General features: G+C 32.6%; 1 protein-coding gene across 2 annotated transcripts in view; it reads left to right on the plus strand.

Annotated features, from left to right (window-relative positions):
* Positions 1-25,889, plus strand: part of LOC128174145 (myc box-dependent-interacting protein 1-like) — a 47,852-nt gene that overhangs the window by 19,165 nt on the left and 2,798 nt on the right. For both annotated transcript variants that reach the window (XM_052839771.1, XM_052839777.1), the window contains exons 7-13: positions 580-665; positions 1,004-1,079; positions 8,803-8,900; positions 17,167-17,279; positions 19,232-19,365; positions 19,572-19,925; positions 22,343-22,444. In XM_052839771.1, coding sequence (XP_052695731.1) covers positions 580-665; positions 1,004-1,079; positions 8,803-8,900; positions 17,167-17,279; positions 19,232-19,365; positions 19,572-19,925; positions 22,343-22,444 — 963 coding nt within the window. The remainder of the gene's footprint in view (positions 1-579; positions 666-1,003; positions 1,080-8,802; positions 8,901-17,166; positions 17,280-19,231; positions 19,366-19,571; positions 19,926-22,342; positions 22,445-25,889) is intronic.

Raw genomic sequence — 25,889 nt, forward strand, 5'->3', positions numbered from 1 at the left:
AGAACACGTACTCATTTTAGTTTAAATGTTTTCAATTCTGATCTTCACGGAGTTCCCAATGACAAAAATACTAAACAGTAAGCAAACGCCAAATGATTGCTGTGTTTATAGTAACTGAATGCAATGTGAGCGTATGGTAGACGCTTTGTGAACAGTAAGTGTGAACGGAGCAAAACTGAACGGTGAGCCAATGGTGAATGCACAAAGAACGCATGGTGAGCGAATGCAAAAATTGGAAAGTAGTACATTTTACTGACTGTATACTTAGTGCTTGAAGTTTTTGAAATTTTCTTCTCACAAAAAATCATGAATTAAATAAAATGAATTAAAAAAAAGACTTAGATAATAAACTTAGATAAATGTATACCATAAAGAGTGAAAGATATATTATACATATAGAGTAGTATAAAGAGTGCAGAAATAGAGGGTTTAATGATGTTTTTCATCTTCAAACTTACACGATAACTTTAATTTCAGTACAGTAAACATTAAGAAAAGATTTTTAATTAAAATAAAATTTTGTTTTGATGGTTTTTCCACCCAGATACGTTAAACATTAAGTCTTTCTTTCCTGGTTAGGCCCACGATGAGTTGGAAGAAGCCAAGAAAATATATCAGCAAATCAATGACGAGCTGCACATAGATTTACCCATGTTTTATGACAGGTAGTCACCAACGTTTATGTTATTTGGTAAAAAAAGATGATATGAAAGAGAAAAATTTATGTACATGTACCATTGTTATGAGATTTTTATGGACATCTTTATTGAGAAAATATTGCAAATATAGTCAATATTAAAAGTTTGAAAGTTGTCTTTTATACATGATTGAATAAAAATTGATAGTTTCATTTAATTGAATTTTACATTGAAAAAAAAAATATAGTAACTTAATTGTCCTCCATTACTTTTTCAGTCGAGTTAATATAGTAACTTAATTGTCCTCCATTACTTTTTCAGCCGAGTTAATATAGTAACTTAATTGTCCTCCATTACTTTTTCAGCCGAGTTAATTTTTATGCCTCAACATTCCAAAGTTTATTTAATTCAGAAGAAATATTCCATGGAGAGGTTTTTAAGGTGAGCTTTAAGCACTAGAATTTAGGATAGAAAGTGTTTATGGTTTACTATTATAAAGGTATGTAGAGCCTGCATGCTTTCATGTCCATTGTAGATGTTTGCATAATTCAATACTTTTACAATTCTTTAATTTTAAAACAGTTGAGTTCTTTGGGTCTGAAGACTCAATAAATCAATGCCAATTTTCTCCTTAAAAAACTATTTTTGACTTTTTGTATGAGGTATACCTTGGATTTCTCAATTATTGTCCATATTTCTCTTTGGTAAAAGGGGGCCAGGATAAAATTAACTTTTGGAGTCTTTTAACTTTGAGCATTGATGTAGATTTGCAAAAATTAAAAGATTTAAGGTGGAATGCTACATGTACACCAAAATTTTATTCCATGGATCGTTAAAGTATTACTGCTGGTATGTTGTTCAGGCAAAAAAGATAAATGCCTTACATTTCTTTTCCAAAAGACACATTTTCAAAAAATCCATGGATTTGAAAAATGTGAACAAGATGTGTTTTATTTTTATAAATAATTTCTATTAAAAAACTAAAGCATCCCATTGACATTAATGGAAATATATATGATTTATTTTGATATTAATGTCAATGACATGCATTTAATATTCATGTCAAATTAAAAATTCTACAGTGTGTAACTTGCAACTAAAACAGATCTTCCACTTTCTTATTAAAAATACAATACATTTGGTATAAAATTATTGGAGCAAGTATCTTTCTTTGAACAATGAAATCATGTTTCAAAAATGATACTTTAACGATCTTGAATGTAAAATTTTAGTGTAGCATTCCATCTTTTGAAAAATTTATAATGCATATACATGTAATTTAAATTAAGGTTCTCCGATTCCTCAGCCCCAAAGTATTTTTTTCATCATAGAAATATAATTTATCCTTCAAACTTTATAAATAAAATAAAATTTAAAAAAATGTATTGATAGTATCCATGCATTTTATGAAGTTATTGCAATTTTGGCCATGATGAATATGATATATAAGGTATTGAGAAGCAGTACATGCCACCAAAATTTTTGACCTCGACCTATTTTGTCCTTCAAGGTCAAGCGTTTACTGAAAGTTATTGTCTGGACCATAACAAGATACCTTGAACATACAGACTTTTAACTTGTACTTTGTATCAAAGATACCGGTAGATTATATATACATGTAACCTAGATGAACCCTACCAAAATTTTGTACATGACCTAATATTTTTATTTCAAGGTCAATTTAGAAAAAAACTTCATTGTTCATCTTCTGAATATACTTTTACAGAAGGACTTCAAACTTTAACGAGGAACAATAATAATATACTGATGTGTACTGTTGTTCAATATTTGACCTTGACCTTGTCTTTACTCCAGGTCAAATTAGAAACAAATGATAAAATTTTGTTTGGGCTGTACGTAACTTAAATACCTTTTGACACTAAGATATCAATCTTGTGATATAGATAGATGGTACTGAGAAAGAGTGCACGCCACCATAATTTTTTAACCTTGACAAATCTTTTGTCTCAAGGTCATTCATATTCTAAAAAATATTGTACGGACTATAACACGAGATTCCTTTAAACTTGTATAACAGTTTTACATGTTTTATAGTATATAACCTAACTGGAACCTTTTTTGACCTCATTTTAATGTTTTTTATCAAGGTCAAATTAGAAAAAAAACATTCTTGGTCTTTATTGAAATATACTTTGACAGAAGGACTTCAAATTGTAAAAGAAAACAATAATAATACCTTGAGACATACTGTTGTTATTTTTTTTTTTTTACTCTTTTCCTATCTCAAGGTCAAATTAGGAAAAGAAATTAATTTTTTTTTCCAGACCATAACTTCAAGGTCAATCATTATATGAAAAAAATCCTTACTGAAATGACTGGTAGCATTTTTGGATGATATATAACAAGTAGCTAAAATTATTCGTTTTCACTTACTAGATTTGCCCCTTATTACAAACCTTGCACAGGATGAATGACCATCTTTAAGTCCTCCTTAAAGATAGCTTAAAGGTGTTTAAAGGTAGCTTAAAGACGATCTTTAAGCCACCATTAAGCTACCTTTAAGCTATATGTATTGCTTAAAGGTGGCTTAAAGAAAGCGTAAAGCTGGCTTAAAGGCAGCTTAAAGGCTATCTTTAAGTCACCTTAAAGCCACCTTTAAGGACAACTTATAGGTCCTTAATGTCCAAACTTCTTTAAGCCACCTTTAAGCCACCTTTAAGCTACCTTTAAGCCACCTTTAAGCCATTAAAAAAAATTGAATTCAATGTTGTGCTTAATTTCCAACAAAATGTATTAACTTTATGAAAGAAAAGGTATTAAAACGGTTTTTGTTCTAGAAAGAAAAATGAAAAAAAAACACACAAAAAAACCGGCCACGGCGAGAATCGAACCCGGGACCCTTAGTTTACTAGCATCACAACACATCCTCTGCGCCACGGCAACTTACATATATATGAGCGTTTTTATATCCTATATATCAGTGGATATTGCATCACTGTATTGAATGTGTTTACTTGAAAAGATTTTGACAAACCGTTCAGTTTGTAACAATCAATTATATCTAATTTATAAATTACATGCATGCATGTAATTAGAATGAAATACGGAACTTGGTCTTCAGTGAACAAAAATATATTATACCTAAATGGAAACCGTTAGGTTCACTATAGTAGGCTTTCTGACATGAAGTTAATAAATTTAAACCGAGTAGATATACGTTCATCTTATTTATAGCTATAAAAATGTAAGAAAGAAAATGGAATCATTTCTTTTATTAAATGCATTGATACTATTAGGGTATTTGTTCAATTTCCCGCAATTTCCAGGTTTTCATGATCGCGGCGCCGTTCCAATTTGTTTAAATATTTACATGTAATTGTATGTACATGATTTATAAACTATCAATTTTATAACAAACAAAATAACCAATTACCGGTGACGTATTTACTGCATGTGGCAATTGCAAATGACTTGTACATACAATTGTATGATGTGCCAGGCCGGGTATATTTGACATATTTACCCTTATACATATATTTAAATAATCAACCCCTATTTATGATCACAGGTACATTTAATTAATTAGCCTTAAGATTTTACTCTTACATACATGTATCGTTAATTTGTAGATGTAACATCTTTGAAACCCAGAGCTAGGAAATAATACTTTGAAAATGAATTACAAATGTAAATTAACTTTTATTCACTAGACTTATCGTATACTCGTACATACTAAAATTCAACGCCTTTAGAAACCCTGACGTGCACCTGGGCACACGACACACCTGTTGTGTATATCTTGTATATCCTGTGTTAGTTCCAGGGGTTTTCTTAAGTTGGACAAACAATAGACTTTAATTAGATATACGCAAACATGCACCTGGGCACACGACACAACTGTTGTGTATATCTTGTATATTCTGTGTTAGTTCCAGGGGTTTTCTTAAGTTGTACAAACAATAGACTCTAATTAGATATACACAAACGAACAAAACTATGTCTAGACAAACAAAGCAGTAATATCCTGCCCGATATAACAAAGGCAGTTGAGAGTCTTTTCATCTTTAACATGAATCTAGCAGATCTAGAGTTAGAAATAATGAAAATTGAAAAAAAAAATACAAACCTTAAACCGATTAACAAATTAAATCATGCATTTTTGGTTCATTATCTTTATTTTGTTTAATAACCGGATGAACTGAGAGAGAGAGAGAGAGAGAGAGAGAGAGAGAGAGAGATTTTTTTCACCGATTAATTTATAATAGGAAACAAACATACTTTAATTAGTTTTATGCACATATTAAGATACAGAGACTGCGCTCATCCCTACAATAATTTTGAAACCCCCAACAAATTATAAAGAATTCTATATCGGCAATCTGTGTCCATCGGAGCGGTGCTGATGATAGCGATCTGTGTTTAATGGAGCGACGATTAAAACCGCCTGGAACACCCCCCCCCCTTCCTTGGAAATTATATAATAACTCGGATGACCCCCTTCCATCTCTATAAAAGAGCTTTTGCATTTAATATATGTGTTTATTGTTCAGCTTGATCAATATCGACTTAAAGGCCACTTAAAGACAGTGTAAAGGCATTGTAAAGAGAGCGTAAATGCCACTTAAAGATGCTTAAAGGTGGCTTAAAGAAGTTTGGACATTAAGGACCTATAAGCACTTGCTTAAAGGTGACTTAAAGGCGGCTTAAAGGTCGTATAGCCTTTAAGCTCCTTTAAATCACCTTTAAGCCACCTTTAAGGACTTGCTTAAAGGTGGTTTTTCGTCCTGTGTTGGGGAGAAGGGGAGACATGTGTTTAAAAAAAAAACCAATACCCCCTAGTTTATATTGTATTTCAAAAGTTGTGAAATCATTTGATTTAAATATTACGTAATTAATGACCCAGCTAAATCTTATCCAAAAATAACAAATAATAGCCAAAAATACAGTTGTTCAACATCAAAATATCAATTTTGGAATTAAAAATGACAAACAAAATACAGTCACACCTGTATAAAGAGGCCACTTGTGGGACAATGACAAATCCAGACCGATTAAGAAAGGTGGCCTCTTATTCCAGATTTCAATAATGAAGAAAAAAACATTGAGTTTATTGATTTTGGCTCTATTGAACAGATTTATAAATATCATCAGTAATGGCGGCGTACACAGAGATGGTATTTGCACAGCTTGGATTGTCAAAAATCCCAGTTTATATTAATTTTAAATAGCTGTTTTAATTCACTTTATCAATCAATGGATATTTTTTGCTAAATTTGCCTAAACAATAATTTTCAATTGTTTAAATAAGGTAAATAAACAGAAGTAGCATGTTTGTATAAAGGCTTTATGTACTGAAGTACAATAGGCAATGTTTTATCTGTTAAAAAAAAGTGTCAAAAATCTATTGGGGTGTATTATACGCATCTCTTTCTCACACAGAAATAGTCTAGAATAACGTAGCATATTATATTTGGCAAATTGTGGTATATGTACATGTTAAGTTGCTGAGTGCAAGACTGACCATTTAATAACTTTGTAATGAATTGAGTACATAAATAGATACATAAACAACACAAAACAGGTGTTATAATCAATTATCTCAGTGAATTGTAGCACTCAATTATTTGTCATTGACTCATTATCAGCTGTCTAAGTGTGGCTTCTATTGATACGGGGCACATGTCAGAGTCAGAAGTCTGACAAAACAGGCCGTTGAAAACAGGGGTGTTGAGGGCACAGGACCTTAAATGCTAGCCGCTGGCCTGTTAGGTGGCCGCTTAAATGAGTTAAAATATAGTGAAAAACTAAATGGGCGGGATTGAAACTGGCGAGTGGCCACTGATTAAAGGTGGCCATAACAGCAGGTTTGACTGTACCAGTATATATGAACTCAAGGGATTGCTAGGTAAGCCACGCATTTATTGTGAATTCTGACATATTGTTGATTTACCTCATTGTCCTGTATATTGACGCCATCACAACACGTATTGCAAAAAACTGAGAGAAATTCAAAAGTACGAAATACTGAGGTGGCAGCATGAAGAATAGATAAAGATTACACATTAGTGACATTGTAAAAAAAAAAAATTAAATTACTGAAAAACTAGCTGCAGAACTGTAGCTCAACAGTAAATTTCGTGTTGACAAACCATACCATCCATACAAAAAAATGTATATTTATTTGCGCTTAAAAAGTTGCACATAGTTTTGGATTTATTAAACTTATATAGGAAAATATTCTGTGAAAATTATCATATCAAAAAATTATTATAAATAGATATTTTACTACTGATTCACCACCTTACTTGCCTCTCATATTTCCTTTAACAGCAAGGGCTTTAGAACAGGGGCAGCAGAGGCGGGGGTAGCTGCCTCAATAATTTTGCTAAAAAATTATTTTATTTTATTTATACGTGTTTCCGGCATGTGTTGACAATTTACAGGGCATTAGTAATTAAGATAGGTTCGATGTTAAAGAAATAAAAAATATATGTTCCCTAGCTTTGCCACAATGACAGGACTCCTGATGTTGTGTGGATGCAAGCTTTGATAATAAATAACAAGTTGTTAAGTTAATAATTAAAACTATCGGAGAATATTACAATGTATACATATGAGCATATTCTGTGGAATCATTTAATTTCATGGGGGCCAGTTTTTGTGGGTTGTGGGGGTTTTGCTTATTCTTGGGGATGTAATTTCGTGGATGAGTAGGAAAACTAAACTTTCATACTAAGTTTTCATCAAGGATGTAGATTAGTGGATGAGGGTTACCCACGAATACCAGGAAAATTGAGCCACCTAATGATTCCATAGTCAATCATATGGTACAGACTTCTAAAACTAGTTAAAATACTTTAACAACTTGGTACACTTATCACTAACTATAATTTCAAAACTGGAGTGGCAAAACTTCTTCTCATTGTTAATTACGGTTCATTTTGACAAGCTAAATATCACAAAATCATTATTTTCTGTCACTGTACAACCCTATAATCAAAACAAATTATGAAAATTAATGTTTAACCTGATGACACAAAACACAAAATTATCTGATCCTGCAAATTCACCAAGATAATACTGCTTTGAATCTTTTTTGCAAACAAATTTGTATCAGGCTGGGCTGGATTCATGGATATCCATTTTTGGACATTTTAGATGTGCAACAGAGACTGATATGATGTCATATGTGTTACAATATCATATTGTATCATTATATGTTACAGTATTATATTGTATCAGATAAAATGTAATATGACACAATATTGTATAGTATCACAGGATGGAATATCATATTTTGTATTAGTGTTTTGATAAACATTGTATCTTACAATACTGTATGAAATGAACATATGATTATCAAACAATTTTTTAACATTTAAGATACGATATTGTGTCAACTACATGTACACACTACAGTATCCATGAATATCCATGTGACCTTTCCTCACAATCCCACTGAGTATCTGATAAATAGCTCTGAACAGTTCAAATTTCTACAGATTACAGCATTTTAGTAAAATCAAACAAAAAAAACTTAAGGTGGAATAACGCACCTGGAAAAAGTCACTCAAATTAACAGTAAATCATTTTATTATGAAAGATCTAGTGATAAATAAACTGTACATATATCAAATGGGTGAAAAACTTGTAGTTTTGGGATAAAAAATGAATATCTAAAATAAATTCAATGTAAGTAACAACAAAAGCCCCTGCGGGATTCGAACTTGCAATGTACGGACCACAAGCCCGACACTTTATCCACTCGGCTATGGAGTAAGTTACATATTGGCGTCAATAAAATCTTTTTAATGATAGGAAAATGTAGTTTCGATCAGAGGTCAGCCATTTTGTGATGATGTGTTATTCCACCTTAAATAAAAAAAGGGGTTTGTTTATTTGTTTTAAAACACAATTTCTCCTAAACCTATGCGCTCAGGTAACATTAAACATAGAATTAACTTTTGACAGCCTAACTATAAACAAACTTAAGGATTAGTGAAGTGAAGGTCTATGAAATGGGTATAAATGATTTTTTTGCACAGTAGGGCTTAGATTTTGTGAATGGTATGGTTCATGTGCATGGAACGGTACTGTTTGTTTTGAAGGTGTAGAAGCACATTTCAGGGTCTGAACCATTAGGAATGATTTGAATTATCTAACCTGTTTATGACTTAATATTTTACTTTATTTTTGCCTTCAGCTGAGCAGCGAGATAAACACCATTGCAGAAAGACTTGCCAAAAGCAGTGAGCAGATGAAATTCCAGCCCCGACCTCTTAGTTCGCATGTACCTGGAGAGTAAGTCTTTAATAACATTTTGGTGTTTGTTGCCTGTCCCCTGGGCCCATCTGTTTCTGTACATCTGTGAAACTTAGCATTTAGCTCAGTGTCTCGCACACATTAATATTGTTCAGGATTTTTTTCATCAAACTTGATAAACAAGGATATCTTTGGGTAAGAGAAATTCAACCGTGTCATAGTTTTAACTTTTTCTATGACCTTGACTTTACTTTTCAGGTCACCCAAGTCAGGTGACCTATTGCAATTGGTCTTCATCCACTGTCGTGCGTTGTGCATTAACAATTTTACAATTTTAGGTCACCTGAGTCACTTAGGTGACCTTAATTGCCATTGGTATTCGTCCAGCATCGTGTGTTAACAATTTTACATTTTTAAATTCTTCTTGATAAGTACAAGGCCATTTTTTATCATCTTTGGTATAAAGCATCCTTATGGTAAGTGAAATCTACATTATGAAATTCATGGCTCTACAACCCCCGGGGCACCACAGGTGGTAACACATATGCAAAAAAAGCCAATTAAATTTTTTAAAATCTTCTCTTCTCCCTTATGTGAGGAAAATAGTGAATGCTTTGGCTCCAAATACTGGTCCTTCGGTCAGGGATTCAGGCCCTAGGGTGGGGCCATATATTGAAATGTATTAATCATAATAAATCCTCTACTCTACTCAAATATATATTTGTTCAAAACTAAATGCATAATTATAATGTCCATGAAGTCTTCTATCTAAATTGTGAATGTCATGACCCTGGGACAGGGGTCCATGCCCTAGGGTGGGACCAATATAGCCATATAGTGAAAATGTTTTGAATCTTACTAGAAAATCTTCTTTACTTCCACTTGTGTGGAAAAAACTGAATGCATGGTTATGATGTCCATGAACTCCTCTACCCGAATTGTGAAATTCATGGCCCCTGGGTCTGGTTCAGGCCCTAGGGCCTGGCCGGCCCTAGGGCCATATGGTGTTAATGCAAATAATGTTTAAAAATCTTTTTTTCTGTTTCCACACATCTAAGGAAGACTGAACTCAAAATTGTGTAGACCAGGAAGCCCTCGACAAAAATTGTGAATTTCAAGTCCCTTCGGATATGGGTTTTGACTCAAAATGGTCACAGTGTTCATGCATACAATGTTAAAAATCAATTTCTCCACTCCGACAGATTTGTAAGGAAAACTGAATTCAAAATTTTTGTAGACCAGGGAGCCCTCTACCAAATTTGTAAACATGTCCCCTAGAGTATGGGTTATGACTTAATTTAGGGGGGGGGGGCAAAATGATCATGTCTTATTACTTTATTCTGCTCAGGAATTTCAATGAAAGGAATGAGTAAATTCACATATTTAGAAAAGAGATAGAATGAAGCTGTCTATCAATGTTAAGATATTGTGAAAACATTGAAAAGCGTTTGAGAGTTCAAAAGGGAAGAGGGAGGATAACAGTTAAAAAGAGTTATCAGTCCTTGCTTGTTCATAATGGAGTTATCTTCCTTTGTTGCTCATTATTATTTAAAACAAAACAGCCCGTTTTTTAACTTTCTAATTAATAAACAAATTGACTTGTTTATAGTAAAGTAATAATTGGGTAGCCAAAATCACAGATAAGTGGTACATTAAAACTGATTTCGGTATAATTAATGCCAGATGGTGATGCAGTTACAATGGTTGCATGGAAATGCTGGAATATGTGAAGGGTTTTATTTTGTCGCTGAATTGCCTATTTACAAGTTGAGAGTTTCTGTCTGGCCCTTAGGGATGAGGGATGAGAGGTTGTTTTGAATAAAACATTTGTATTAGCCATCTTGTTTTAGTTTATCTATGTAAACATACACATAAACCTAATTTTAAAGTTAACAAATATGGGAAAATATTTTCTATCAGAGTCTTGCACCTTTTCGTTATCAGGTTATGCACTCTATTATGATCTTTAAGTTTTTTGTCAAAATGATAGGTTTCATAGTTCTTTTTGAAAGATTTCAGGCAGGGAGCTTGGTGATCGTCATTACAATATTATAATTTAATGCATATATGTATATATGAGACTCTTCAACAAGTTTATGTATGGGCTATGGTACTCACGTGACCGTTAAGGCCTATTGGCCTCTTGTATGTACCAAGTACCGCTCACTAGTAATAAGAAGAAGGGGGTTTACTGTTTTACCCTTATGTGTCCGTCTGTCTGTCTGTCCGTAACAAAAACTTCTTTCATATTTTTCTTAGCAACTATTCATTGCAGATGCTTGAAATTTAAAAAAACTATCTGTTTAGGCTTGCCATATTATGAGATTATTTTTTGTACCAATCGGATGTCACGTTCCCCTTCAATGACGACTTTGTTTATTTTTAGATCAAATTTTCAAATAAAGCTTTGTAAATGCAAGATAAACAATTTATTCAGAGTGCCTTGGGAGTTATCCTTTGATTATATTTCGTTGCAAATCAGGAAAAAATAGCAAATAAACTACATATACAGTGCTGCTACAGTGGTAGCAACGTTATTGTTGACAAACGACACGCACGATTCTGATACACGAACGATCAGGATCGATACACGAACGATCACTAACTTACTGAATTTTCACGATACACGAACAAAAACGATAAAACACGCAACCGAACGATTCTACACCATTAAACACGCAAAATCAAAATTAATTTTTAAGATTAGAATTGAGGAAACGTATTGCTTTAATTAGTATTGCTTTATGTTTGTGTTTTAAAGTGGAGCGTACTTTAGTCATGCACTGTTTTATATTTTGCAAGTAAACAATTTTACAGATTCATACACAAATATATAGGATTTACACACAAATTAATTTTTTTGTCTCCGTAACAAATATTAACTTCTATCATAAGTTAAAGAAACTTAAGTGTAAAAGAAATGAAGACAATGCATAAACTTCACGAAATTTTCGAGTTGACTGTTTATGTAATCTAATTCCCTTACGTACAATTTAATTATGCGGGATACAGATGAATTTGTTACCTTCTTCCATAGGATTTCGATTTTCACATCCAATATTTTCATAATTTACAGTACATAATTGATTTATTTTTTTTATATTCTAAATTTTAAAGCGTCTAAATAAATTTTATTTCAAACAAATTTTTATACAATATACCAGATAGGAATACGTATCGTATTTTGATTTGAAATAAGAATGTTGGGAATAATCGTTTAGTTGAAAACGGGGGAATGGGTAGGCTTGACCGCTTTCATTCAACGTGTCGCTCTTGCTAATATGAATAAAATTATGTGTCAAGACACAATAGATGCTTGATATAGGCTGATTATAAAATTATGCAAAACGAACTCGACCGAACAAAGGATTGAATGAACTATGGAAATATTTACTAAATGTATATAACGACGACAGAGAGAATCAATGTTAACAACTGTCAATGTTCTTCTACGAGGGTCAATCAAAAAATACGAAGACAATGTGGCTGTCTATCATATACTTTTCATGAAAGTAAAACCTAACACATTAATCTGTGCACCAACACTTATTCTGCTGATATGTGAAGTTTTAATCCATTTGATGAAACGGCATTTTTGTAACCTCTTTTTAAAAACAACATGTTTTGTCACCACTGCGCACGGAAACGTTCAAAACATGATGTCAAGATTAAACACGCACATTTTATTGGCTTGTAAACAATACATTTGTTACCACTGTATAGTGAAATTTGAAAAAACAATGCTGTCTTACCATCTATCCTGTATCTTACTTTTTATCCTGCTAATAATATCTATTCTATCATATATTATACCATACAATTCATATTTAGGAATGGTTAAAATTATATGTGGTATTTGCGCGAATCGCGTACCGTATATTTTACCTGTGTTTATTCTATGTATAGAGTTTCTGTTCAGCGCAAATTCTTTTTTTTAGAGATTATGTTTCTTTAAACTTATTAAAAATATCTTTTGAACATTTATCTAGTTGTTTTCGATTCTATTATGATAATCAGCAAAGTGAGACTAATTTGTGAAATTATTTATTTACTTATTATAATATTTGAGATTTAAACTAGTCTAACAAGTTTATACGGAGTCTCACTTCGCTGACGCCCTTGAGAGTGTTCAGGTGTGAAACGGGTGAAACGTGTGAGTGATACTAGTACCTTACATTATTTACGGTAAGAGAGTTATTTTCATGTTTGGAATAACTATTTATTTGTATTATATTCCAAACAGAGTAATTTAAATATCATTTATGTGAGAATAATAAAATTGTTTTATATGCAGACTGTTTAGAGAAATGTATAGCGATTTGAGATAACTTCTAATAAGTCTGTAGTATTTTTAGATTTAAGCATAAATATATATGGTGTTTTTTTATTATATACAGTCATACCTGTTGCAAGTGAGTGCGCTAGTCTACTAATTGACTGTGTGTGGCACCGCCGCCATATATTGGAGGTTCGTTGATGTCATATTTTGAAGTAAATGCAAATTGTGTATTATTAATTTTTTAGTGTTTCTGTGTGTGTCTATTTGTAATATGAGTTATTTTGTTTATATAGTAGCTCATTGCCAATAAATTTAATATTTAATTGAAATAAAGAACTTTGAACAGAATAAGCGATTTTATTCTATTACAAAATGGCGTCGTGGACAGGATTTCAAGCATTTTAATTGGCAATGAGTTACGGTTAGGGTCCATACACTGTGAAGACGCTCAACGTTGTGATCTGATGTGGCTGTGGCAATTTTGGCTGAAGACCCTGTTATTGTGTTGACAATACTTCGATAATCATCATAGACTAACGGTCAACTGATATCAAGAACTACGTACAAACACCGTTCTCAACGCAACGATACATTGTCAAGGACCTTGGACATTCCATCCTCATTACAGTGCGCGTGTTCCAATCAACAATCAACGCCCATTGAGGTGATAAACAACAATTGCACCTATTATTAACTGTAAACTCACTTATAACATTGTTTTTTTTTGTGCATTGATTTGTATTTGAAAATGCCTACTAAAAACGAAATCAAAGAATTATTTGACCGTGAAAGAGAAAAGTCTGACCAGTTAGAAAGTGAGGTATTATTACTACATCGAAGGTTAAAGAAAGCAGAGCATGAATTAAGTTTGAAAGATGAAGAAATGAAACAAAAGAGTGATTCAAATCCAAATAAAACTGTGTTTGTTGCGAGAGAGAAGAAGATTGCAAGGTTGTGTGGGAGACCTGTGAAAGAGAGTGACCCTGATGTAGCAGAATGGCTTGATGATGCTAGGCAACATTTGAAAGTTATCAATGACAATGATGCTAGGATAGATTTTTTAATGGATAACTTAGGTGGTCAAGCTAAAGATGAAATAAGGTTGAGACCAAGACTAGAGAGAGATACAGCAGAGAAAATCTTAGAAATCATTAAGAGTGTTTTTGCAAGAACAGAAACTCTATACATAGAATAAACACAGGTAAAATATACGGTACGCGATTCGCGCAAATACCACATATAATTTTAACCATTACAAAGAGTTTAATTATCGAAATTTATGACAATAATAATTTTATCAACAAATATTTGAATAATTCAATAACAAAAATGTCTAATTATTAAATAAGACCGAAAATCTTTAGAACAAGGTAACTTAAATACCTGTGCATGGGAAATATTAAATTGTTTGCGAGTGTACACAATTTAAACAAACAAATCAGTGATTATATTTTCGTTTTCATTAGATATATGTATTATAACGATTTAAGCAGATAAAGAACTTTTATTTATTGTTTAAACAAACATTTACATGATTTTTTGGGAGTTGATTTTAATCAACTCTCCTATGCAGTTACTCTGGCAAACCGAAAGTGAAACAGTGTTTGGACCTAAGCAAAAATCATCACCGCTGACAAGACTAAGTTCTTGAAAATAATAGAAAAAAATTTGATGTAATGTATGCTGAAGCATTGTTTTTCAAGGAAACTTATCAATAATCACTTTGAAAATAGTCGAATTTTATATTTTTGTAGTCTCATGTATTCCTACGCCAGAGTTAATATAGTCTCGTTCAACCAGATGCTCGACTGTCTCCGTAAATCTGCGACAAGCAGAGAGGGGGCTCTCTTGCTTGTCGGATATTAACGGAGACAGCCGAGCGTCTAGTTAAACGAGACTAGAGTTCGATTTCAATAGTGCTTGGATCCATACAATTTTTAGAATTGTTTCGATAACTAATACATTAAAGTAATCACAATAGGGGAAGTTATAATTACCTTTTAAATCATTAAAAAACATCGCATTTATTAATCAATCATTTGGATTTATTATCAATGTTTAAATTTACATGCATTTTATAGTTAGTTTACATTTCTTAATCTGATCTGTTCAGTTTATTGTCGAGCATGGATACATTTGTGATCAGACAGCGAAGGAATTATATGAATCGTGAAAATTACACAAAATTTAATACAATGCCTGTATCTTTTTTTGAGTTTGGCTATTAAAATATGTGTCGAATCATTCATTGATTGAATTCTTCTGTTTTTAAATGTCTGAAGTCTTTAAATGAAGCAATAAATATTAATTGTGTAGTAATGTATCACTGTATTTTGTAACCTAAAATTTTCGCGGTAATTGCATACTTTTATAATTTTTTAAATTAAAAAAATTTTAATTTTAAAGGAAACGTTGCTGCTTTTAATTTATTATTTATTCACATTATTTCAAACGTATATTAAATGACTTCTTTATAGGTGTGGCATAAAAAAAAACAACGGTATTAATTCTTGTAATTAATTCTTGTAGTCACAAAAAAACAACAAGAAACAAACTTGCTCAAGAATGTGTATCTTAAATTTTATGAATTAAATTCTGATTTAAATGATGTTTCTGATGTGTAATATAAGTTTCCTTACTTTACGCACACATTCTTTTCTCATTTTGTTGTGACTCGCAAAAGCCAATCCTTTCATTTTGGAGTTACAAATGAAAATGGACTGAACGCTGAATGAACAGTTAATGCAAGGTTTACGCTTTGTGAATGCACAGTGAGCTCTTTATGAACGGTGAGAGTGAACAGAGTGGAGCGCTAAGTGAAAATATCAAATGGTGTGTACATGCTGAGCGCACGGAAAAATGGGAAAGTGGAACGTTTCGGGGACTGTATTGCTATTGAGCATCGGCTCACATTAATATCTTGTTTTGCATTTAGTTAAAATTTTAAAAAAAATATTAATGAAATGTTCAAAGAAATTCACACTAAGATGTATATTTTTGTAAGCAATGAACCTATTTTATTATTTTCCAGCATTTGACCCTTTTCAAATAACCTTGACTTCCCATTCCTTAGTCTATATTAACTTGAGGCTCAATTTAAAAAATATCATTTTTTTTCCAGAATAAATATTTCACTAGAAACGTCACTAATACAAATAATTACTTATTTTTTTTTTTTTTACCTTATTGTACCATAGAATTCAGACCTGTGTATAGGTCTGAATACATACGGTTTTCATGTTGCAATAATGGACTAGTGATTGGTATGGTTATATATAGTGATAAAAACAATAATTGCACACCAGATAGGAATGAAAGATTCTGCTGAAAATGAACAAACTGATTGTTTTCTTCAAACCTGTTAGATTCTCAAATTACTTGCGAGTGTAAGTACATTTGTTATTTTTATCTTGTGTTTTGCAGTGTATTGTAGTCTAGCCACACCTTCAGTAACTCAATACGATAACCCACTGGTTTAATATACTATAGAAATTTTGAAAGAAATGTGGATTAATTTGTTCAAAAATTACTGTATGTCTTGGTGAATGCCTTGTGGTCTAAAATGGAAAAGTGCAAATCATAAATCTAACTAAAAAATTGGTATGAGATTTAATTAATACAGATAACTTTCAAAACATTATAATACATAGGAGACAGATTTTGAATGAAATTTTTGTTTAATGATATCAATTTGCTTTCCTTAAAGAGTCCAGTATTGAGGAAATTGATGTAAAAAAAAAAAAAAAAAAAAATACTTATAAAAAACAACTTTTTTGGACTATAAAAAAAGGAATAAAATCTGGGAAGCTCCTGTTTCAACCAGACAGAAACCTGATGTGAAACAATTTTTTTGACTAATTAAAATACTACATGTCCAAACAAAAAAAAAAATCATATCCATAAACTTTAACCATCTTTTTAAGTATTTTAAGAATATTTTTTTAAAGGTGATAAGCCATTGCATGTACAAACTAACTTTACAGTTTACAAGATTAAAGATATAAAAATTAAATGACCATTTTGTAGGGTAAATGGTCATCCTGAGGTACATGGGGAAAATGGACACGACTCTAGTCCCATAGCATCGTCAACCTCAGTGAAAGAGGAACACGTAGAGGAAGGGGAAACCTCGACTTCAGGTAAGACAATCAGACAAACAATGACACAGTAAAGATAATTCATTCTACTGCTCTTCTATAGTCTGTCCCAAGATATTTATGCAGCACATTTGGACGATTTTTAAAAAAAATACACATACCATGTGAAAGAAGTGCACTTGTAATAGTTGAAAGGGATAATTTCCAAGATAATTTCATTGACACATTATCAACTGTCACTCAGAAAAATTCACAGGAACGAAAACAGATTCCTTACGGAGATTTATAATGGGGAATGTTTACATCTTTACTCCATTCGGAATACACTCGGAATACATCGCACAATTTTTCAAAGTTATCATCCGGGCTTGTTCAATACAAAATCTCCGTAGACATCACATTTTTTAGCATTGTATTGAAACCTGATACACTAACAGGGGCGTTTTGACTGAGAAATCTTGGAAATTTTTTATACTTTTGAATGAACATCGTTTGAACCCTGAGGTATTTATAATTTTAGAAGAATATTTAAAATTTGCAATTAAGCAAAATGTGAATCCAAGATATCTTGGGACAGACTATAGAAAACTGGAATGTTGGAAATCAAAGACACAAAAGCTGAGGGTAAAGCCCCTTTCAAAATTGGCGCATGAGAAGAAGCGACAAAAATATTTAGGCGACCAAATAAAATTAGACATGGTTCATAAACTGTTGCCAAAAAAATTGCATATGAAAAAGTACTCTTACAAAACTGGCACGATTCATAGCGAGTGTTGTGCCATGTAAAGGCATTGAATCTTGCAATATGTCTTGCGTCTTTATGCGACTCTTGCACAATGAAAGTGTGTGTTGTATGATAATGGATAATATCGAACTTAAGACTAAAAAATCGACGATTGAACGTGCACCAATTCAATAGGATGAGCGGCGCTTGTACGATCATGCGTTTCATTGTACAAATGCTCGTATGAGTCAGAGGGTGTATATATACCGCACGTTTTCGGCGCTCTTCAGGAGAAATAGTTTATTATAAGAGAAGATGCCGCCAATGAAAATGACAAAAGCAAAAGCCAAAATCAAGGTCAATTGTGGCCTGCAACAGATATGCTCATACAGTTTATACTGTATAAGGGAACTCTTTGCCCTCATTTTATTTATTCTCTTTTCACTCTTTTTTTCAGTTAACAGATTAATACTCGGTGAATTCTAATGTTTCATAATATCTCTCTTTACCACAATATTAATGGGGCAAAGTCAAGAGGAGGCAAAACTATAAGTAGAAGAGAAAATAACATGAGGAACAAATAACCCTGTATCCAGTATATACTAGTGGCAAAGCATGGAAACAGAAACTGATAAATCTTGCAATGATAGTAAAAAGTTGCAAGATTACATGAGATATGTTTAGCAACAGTCTCATGGTTGCAAAACACACACAAAAACAGCTGCGATTTATCTTACCATCTTTAAAATTCATGCATCATTCTTGAGGTAGACAAAACGTTGTAAAACATTCATGCGTGCGTTTGTGCGTTGCATTGCAATAATTTGGATTGCATTCGGTCGCATCTGAATAGTGTGCATGTCAACAATTCTGAGGAGACTTAATGCAACCAAAAAACACATGCAACAAATGCGAGAGCTTGTTCGACATATGCAATAGCTCATGCTCGTAAATCCCGATCGCAACAGGTTCGTGCGCCAATTGTGAAAGAGGCTTTATAGCTACACAAAAAATATACTACTTTTCTAGAGTGCAGGAAAACAATATCAACATAATGATGAATTTTTTGTTGTTTCATGTCCCAGTAAGAACATTTGATTTTTTTCATTTATCGGTAGTTCATCTATGTATGAAAGTCTTAGGCAAAGAATTAGTGAAAACTGTGTAAAGCTTTTACTAAGTTAATAAAAAAAATAGCAGTCTTCATTATCGTCACTTGTAAAAGTTTAAATGTTGGTTTTTAAGCAGCTCATTGTTTATCTTTTTTCAGACCATGCAATATATGAAAACAGTGAGCTAGAAAAGACTGATCCACTGAATGAAATAAAGGTTGAAAAAGCAGATGAAAAGGAATCAACAAATAAGGAGGAGAAATCATCACAGCAAATATTGAGTCAGAGTCAGGTTTGTAGGCTAAATGAGTTTTTCTTTCAGTTCATTGACAAGGATTTTCCAATGGTTAGAAATATGCATGCTTATATATGACATACTAGCACATTTACATTCACATTACTCAATTAATATTAAAAAAAATCAGCAGGTAAAAAAAACTTGGAAAAGACCACTACATGTAGTACCAATAGTTTGAATTATAATTGAAACTTCCACAGGGTAGTGATGGCAAGGTGAATGGAGATCTGGATGAGACTGCCTCTCAGAACTCTGAAGACTTGGCTCCCACCTACCCCCCTCCCATACCACCCTCAGAGGAGTGTGACCAGGTCCCTGTCACCCCAGAGAAACAGGAGCCCTCCTCACCCTTAGGTTCACCAGCATATGACACGCCTCCATGTAAAATGCCAGGGGAAAAAGAGGAGAAAGTGGAAGCAAAAGCTGATGAGGAGAAAGAAGCAGAGAACAAGGAGAAGGAGGAGGAGAAAGAGGAGGAACATGAGGACAGCAACCTGTATGAAGTCCCCACATCCAACAAACCAGTGGAGTTACCAGAAGGTGTTCTCTATCAGGTATGTAGTGATATGTTATCACCAATAAGTGTTATCATGTGAACGTGTCACATTCAATTCAGAGTGTTGAATTGGCCATCAGACGTGTGCTCACACAGTAGAGAAACTGACAATACTTTGAGTCAAACACATCACAACCCACCAACCCCCCCTTCCCACTTCTTAAGGTAATGGATGTGTTTGTTGTTATACCTTAGAACTGGTTCCTTTTGTTTCTCTTTGTATTCTTACTGTAAGAAGACATTGAATTTAATATAAAATTGTTACTTGTTAAATTGTTTCAAAGTGATACAGTACTGATCAGACCCAACCTAACAGAAAGTAAACCCCAACTAAACCCTGGGTTTACTTTTGGGGTTTACTTCGGGTTTACTCTGGGTTTACTTCGGGTTTACTCCGGATTTACTAGATTAGATCCAGAGTAAACCCAAAGTAATCCCATAGTGGACACAGGAGTAAACCCCAATCAGAAGTATACCCCTAAAATCAGACGCTACATGTGTATTTGAAATATACAAGGGGCAGGAATTGCAGGCAGTAAGATGGTAGGATAAAGTACAGGTCTGCTTCATACTTCAGTGTGTACAGTTGACCCCAAAACCTGACTAAACCCAAAGTAAACCGTAAGTGGACACAAATTTTCAAAAAGCAGGCCCAGAGTAAACCCCAAGTAAACCCGGGGTTTAGTTGGGATTTACTCTGGTTGGGTCTGATCGGTACTGTATATGTACAGTACCCGCAACATTATTTTTTTTCAGTCGTATCCTATGATATAGTGTATCAATTTTATCGTATAGAGCCTGCATGCTGTTCAGTTGTGCTTTAATCCTATCCTATCGTGTGTTAATCCTATTAGCTTTATCATTTAATTTTAACAGTTTTTCAATTTATTTTATCGTGAGCATACTAAATATTAGCCTGTATGTGATATCATTAATTATTTAATGCATTTTTAAAAATATGTATGACAGATTTATAATTATTTAGAACAAAAGTTTTATTTTGATTAAACTGAAAATTTCAAATTAATGTTGGGCTGGGATGTTCCCACCGATCAGCTGTGGTGTTTGGTAATGAAAACAATATAAAGAATAAGGATAAATTACTGATTATTTAAGATCATAGTTTTTGAGTTTTAACTTGTCATTTTAAATTTGTATATTCTGTAAATGAATCTAGGATAAATTCTGCGTGTATCTTGATTTATACATGTTCTCTATCAAATTTTGTAATTATCAGATTAATCGTGAAGATGGTTTAATGCGATTGTACTTTTATCATGAATATCATTTATCCTTTCCTAATGTTTATCAATCCTATCATATCGTGTGTGTATACTGTTCTATAGTGCGTTAATCCTATCCTACCATGCGTGAATCCTGGCTTTGTTATAATTATTAAATCTATTATTTATCTTGTAAAAAATAACATTGCGGGTACTGTACATGTTTAAGGGCTCTTTGAAGCTCGTACTGTATTGTTAACATATTCTCCTTCTGTCTGTTTGTCTGTTAGTGCTTTATTGTGATGTGATAACTGTACATTGTAACTTTTTAGGTCACCTAGTGACTCAGGTGACCTATTGCAATTGGTCTTCGTCTGTCAATTAAAATGCGTCTGTGTGTCGTCCATCATGCAATAACAATTTTACATTTTTAACTTCTTCTTAAAAACTACTACAGTGCCAATTGTTACTAGTACCATTTTTGGTCTGAAGCATCTCTAGGATAAGAGAATATGTATTGTGAAACTTATGACCATACCACCCCCATACCACCACCTTGGGCCTCAATGGCGGGGCCAAATAAACAAAAATAGGCCAAAGTTTCAGAAATCTTCTCTGAATATAAATTCATATATAAATACAGATAAATTTGAGAAAACGAAATGCATGATTATGATGTCCTTAAAGCCCTCTACCAGAAAAGAAAGTTTGGTGATAAGTCTATCAGTAGTGATTACCATGGTAGTTAGGCCCCACTCTGGGGTAAAGGGTGTGCAGTGACATTGAACCATGTTTATAGGTCTAAGGTTAAGGTTATAGCAAAGTCGTATAAAAAATCCTAAACACTTTGGGCCCTGGGATCGGTAGAGAACTGCCTTGTTTATTAGTCAAGTTCTCCATGTTCCTGTTCAGTTGAAACCAACAAAAATACTTAATTGTCACTGTTAAGCATTAAGATAGTTCAATCACATGTTTAAGGCTATGATCCAAAATATAACCCAACAGAGCATATAGAGCAGGAAATGTATCCAATAAGTATCTTGAATTTGTCACACATTTAGCAGATGGTATATTTATTGCAATGTCAGTTGTTTTGCTTTGCATGTAATATAGTTGCATTTTTTTAAGAACTAGTATATTTACTGGTTGAGGCATAGTGCACGAGCTGAAGGCATGTTTTGATTCCTTGTAGGTGCAGGCCACACACCCATACACCAATGAAGATGAGGATGAGTTGTCGTTTGAGGCTGGAGAGATCATTTATGTAGTTCCTTTTGACAACCCTGATGAACAGGCAAGACTCTCTTTGTTACCAGTCGATGATTCTTAATGAATCAGCAACATATACTGTGCAAATTGAAATCAATTATTTGCAAATTTTCAGATCATTGAAATTTTTTTTTTCAAAATCCAAAATAATTAGATTTGAAGAAATTTAGGAACCAATCATGTTAACAATGCATCTTTTGAATTTTTTCCCTGAAATAATCTGATGCCATGCAAACACATTGATGTTAGGAAGTAATCAAAATATCAATTAAAATTTATCCAGTTTTACAGAGACGATACTCAAGTTTATTCTAGAGAGAATTTTATCTTACTTAAAGAGACAGTGCAGCTGAAAAATGTGTGTTTTACTTCAGATTTACCCATTGTATCATTAGGAAATAAAAATAACATTGTTTGTGACAGTTGAAGTACATAAAAATTCCTTTTAAATACCTACTAGTTAATGTAATTATGTATGAGCTTCCAAAACTTGAAGGGTGGTACAAACTGAATTAATCTTACATCGTTTATTTGTACCACATGGATTTTGATTGACTTTATTTGGAACTGCTGAAATATTTGCCCCAACTATGGTCTTCATGGAATACAAGGTAAAAGGGACTCTCTAAACAGAACCCATCATTACTTTCTCGATAAATTATAAATGGTTTACCAATTTCAGATCATTTTAACATATGTCAAATAAAACCTCAAGGGGCCTCATAGCCTCACTTACTAAATTACTTAAGTGTGTAGCAACTGTGATGAAATTGAAAACACAAAATACATATCGTACTTACAAAATAATAATTCTGGTTATTATATTTTTAAACTTTGAACAATTATTACCTGGGAGAATAAGAAAAGACATATTTCTAACCACAAACCTGTCTAGGAGAATATTCGTGAGCCCTGCATGTGTTTTGTTTTATAGTATTAAAACATGGTAAATGGGCTTGCATAATTATAGTGTAGAAGAGGGAATTCTCTAACACTTTGCAATGTATATATTTATGGGGTATAAATAATTATTCATTTTAATGAAATAATAAGATTGATTTCAAGGAGAATATTGTAATTTTCTAAAAGTTTATACATTTATGACTAGTACAAAAAATACCCAACCCGAACAGAATTTTTTCTAATGTCAGTTTTTTCATAAGATGCGCTGTACTGTTTTTTTAATATACAGAATATCTGTAACAAGAAAAAAATCTTCAGGCATTTTTTCCATGGCAATATAAATAACCCTATCTATGGAAAGGAAGTAAAGTACCCCAAACTCAAAACCAGGACCTGTAAACATTTCAGAAAAGAAAATTAAGATGAAAAAAAATTTAATGAAAAAAAAGATGTACTTCATGCTAAAATAAACTGAATTATTTTTGAATAAGTCTTGTAATATTTATACATCATTTATGGTCACTGGTTGGTTTCCATTGTTGGTAATGGCAATGATTCATCTGGGTATGCATCACACTTGTCATTATGTTATCATTTATAGCATATCTTTGTAGAGAGTTAATGTCTGTTTAAAATGACATTGTCCTTTACCTTGAGTGGTATGGAAAAATCAACAACCTTTGGTTCATAGCAATTGATAAATGACTAAAGGTCAATAAGATGACACATATATGCTGATGAAGTTTAAAAAATATTATTTATTAGTCTATCAGCATCATTAGAACAAGAGGCCCATGGGCCACATTGCTTACCTGAGCAACACTAGACATAATAAAATCAGCTTCATGAAGTCATATCCAAAATATGAATGAGTAAGATAGCTAGATCCTGCATTAAAAGATTTTCAAAATTTTCTACAATTTGTTCTAATGTTGAGCCCCTTATGTTACTAGATGATTTCATAGTTATGTCACATATTGAACATCACCATTCTCAAAAAAGATCTCAAACAACTGTTCATATAAGCATAAACCTACATCAAACTTTGAACCCCTTGTGTGGCCCAAGAATTATCCATGGCCACAGTCTAAACAACTGAGAATCAACAAATGTCAAAATGCTTGCATATTAGTAATACTATATATCACTTTATATATTTGAGAAGGGAATGATCAAATTTATTTCCTATGTAAAAATTCAACACCCCCTTCCCCCCCCCCCCCCCATACGTGTCTACAGCAAGACATGTGGAATTAAAGATGTTATCAGTATTTACTAGAGAACCAGTTTTCATGAAAATTATTCACATTATTTCTATGAAAAGAAAAAATGCGAGTGAAAATTTGATTTTGCAAGTAAAAAAAATTCCACTCACTAAAATTTGCGAGTGGTTAAAAAAGTTGAGATTTCAATCCCTATTTTGGCAAATATTTTGTACAATTATGTACCTTGTGCACTATTTGATATTTAGATTCAGCTGCTTGTGAAAGGAACAATCACACTCAATTTATTATATTTAAATGTACTTTTAGTTGTGGTATTGAGGTTCATTATGTCATTATGTGAGAAACAATTTCTAAACTATTGATCAATGTGAAACTTGTAAGCCAATCCTTAATGTAACAGTACATATCATATAGCACTTTTATTTGCAAACTTCTGGAACTTATTTCTGCTGCACACCTCCAGTTATAAATATAGAAGCCATTAGCACATTGATTTCTTGGGAGTCTGTGGATATTCTGTGTCCGCTATATTCTGTCAACAAATCACAGCTGATTCGAAGATAGTGAAGAAATTCTGAGACCATCAAGTTTTTATCTTGATCTCAAGAGCTGTTTTTAAAAGAAGGGTAAAACAAAGGCACAATGTTTTATGTGTTGTTTAATGAAATCCAACATAAGTACCGACCCTGAAAAGTGCTACTACACCAGTTGCACGGTTGGCTTGGTACACTTTATGAACGGTGCAGTTTGCTTCTTGCACGGTATGCTTTGCTAAAAATAGCTACACTTTATAATAATATAAAAGCAGACCAAACACCACCTACTGTATCTGAAACCTGAAAATTTGAGGTGAGAATGTGTCAACTGGTGGAATAACACCATATCAAAATACTTTGCCAGAAATGTGCGAGAGAGAAAAAAGTCATTATGCAAAGGTTAAAGAACATTGTTTTTTAAAAATCCCTGTCTTCCGTTTACTGATTGTTGCAATCTTTTTACACTGTACTTCCACAATGTCATTATTTGATCACAATGATCATCTATTCATCTTCCAATGTTGTACTGTATGGCAGGTAAAAATCGCGGTTGGAAAAGATCCCAATTTGTTCCTTTTGCAGCAAATCATGGTAGGTTGAATTCGCGGAAAGCAAAAATTTGTAAAACATAAAACTCAAACCTGATTGAATGTTACAAAATACAGATCATGGATATTTGTACTTGGTACATGTATATTGACTCAAAACAAAAAAATAATTTTTTTTTTATCTTGGTTTCATTTTCAAAATATATTTTGTTCAAAAAACAATTACATTGATATTTAATAAAATGCTTTTCCAAAAA

Source organism: Crassostrea angulata, chromosome 1, assembly GCF_025612915.1.
Source record: "Crassostrea angulata isolate pt1a10 chromosome 1, ASM2561291v2, whole genome shotgun sequence".
Lineage (NCBI taxonomy): Eukaryota > Metazoa > Mollusca > Bivalvia > Ostreida > Ostreidae > Magallana > Magallana angulata.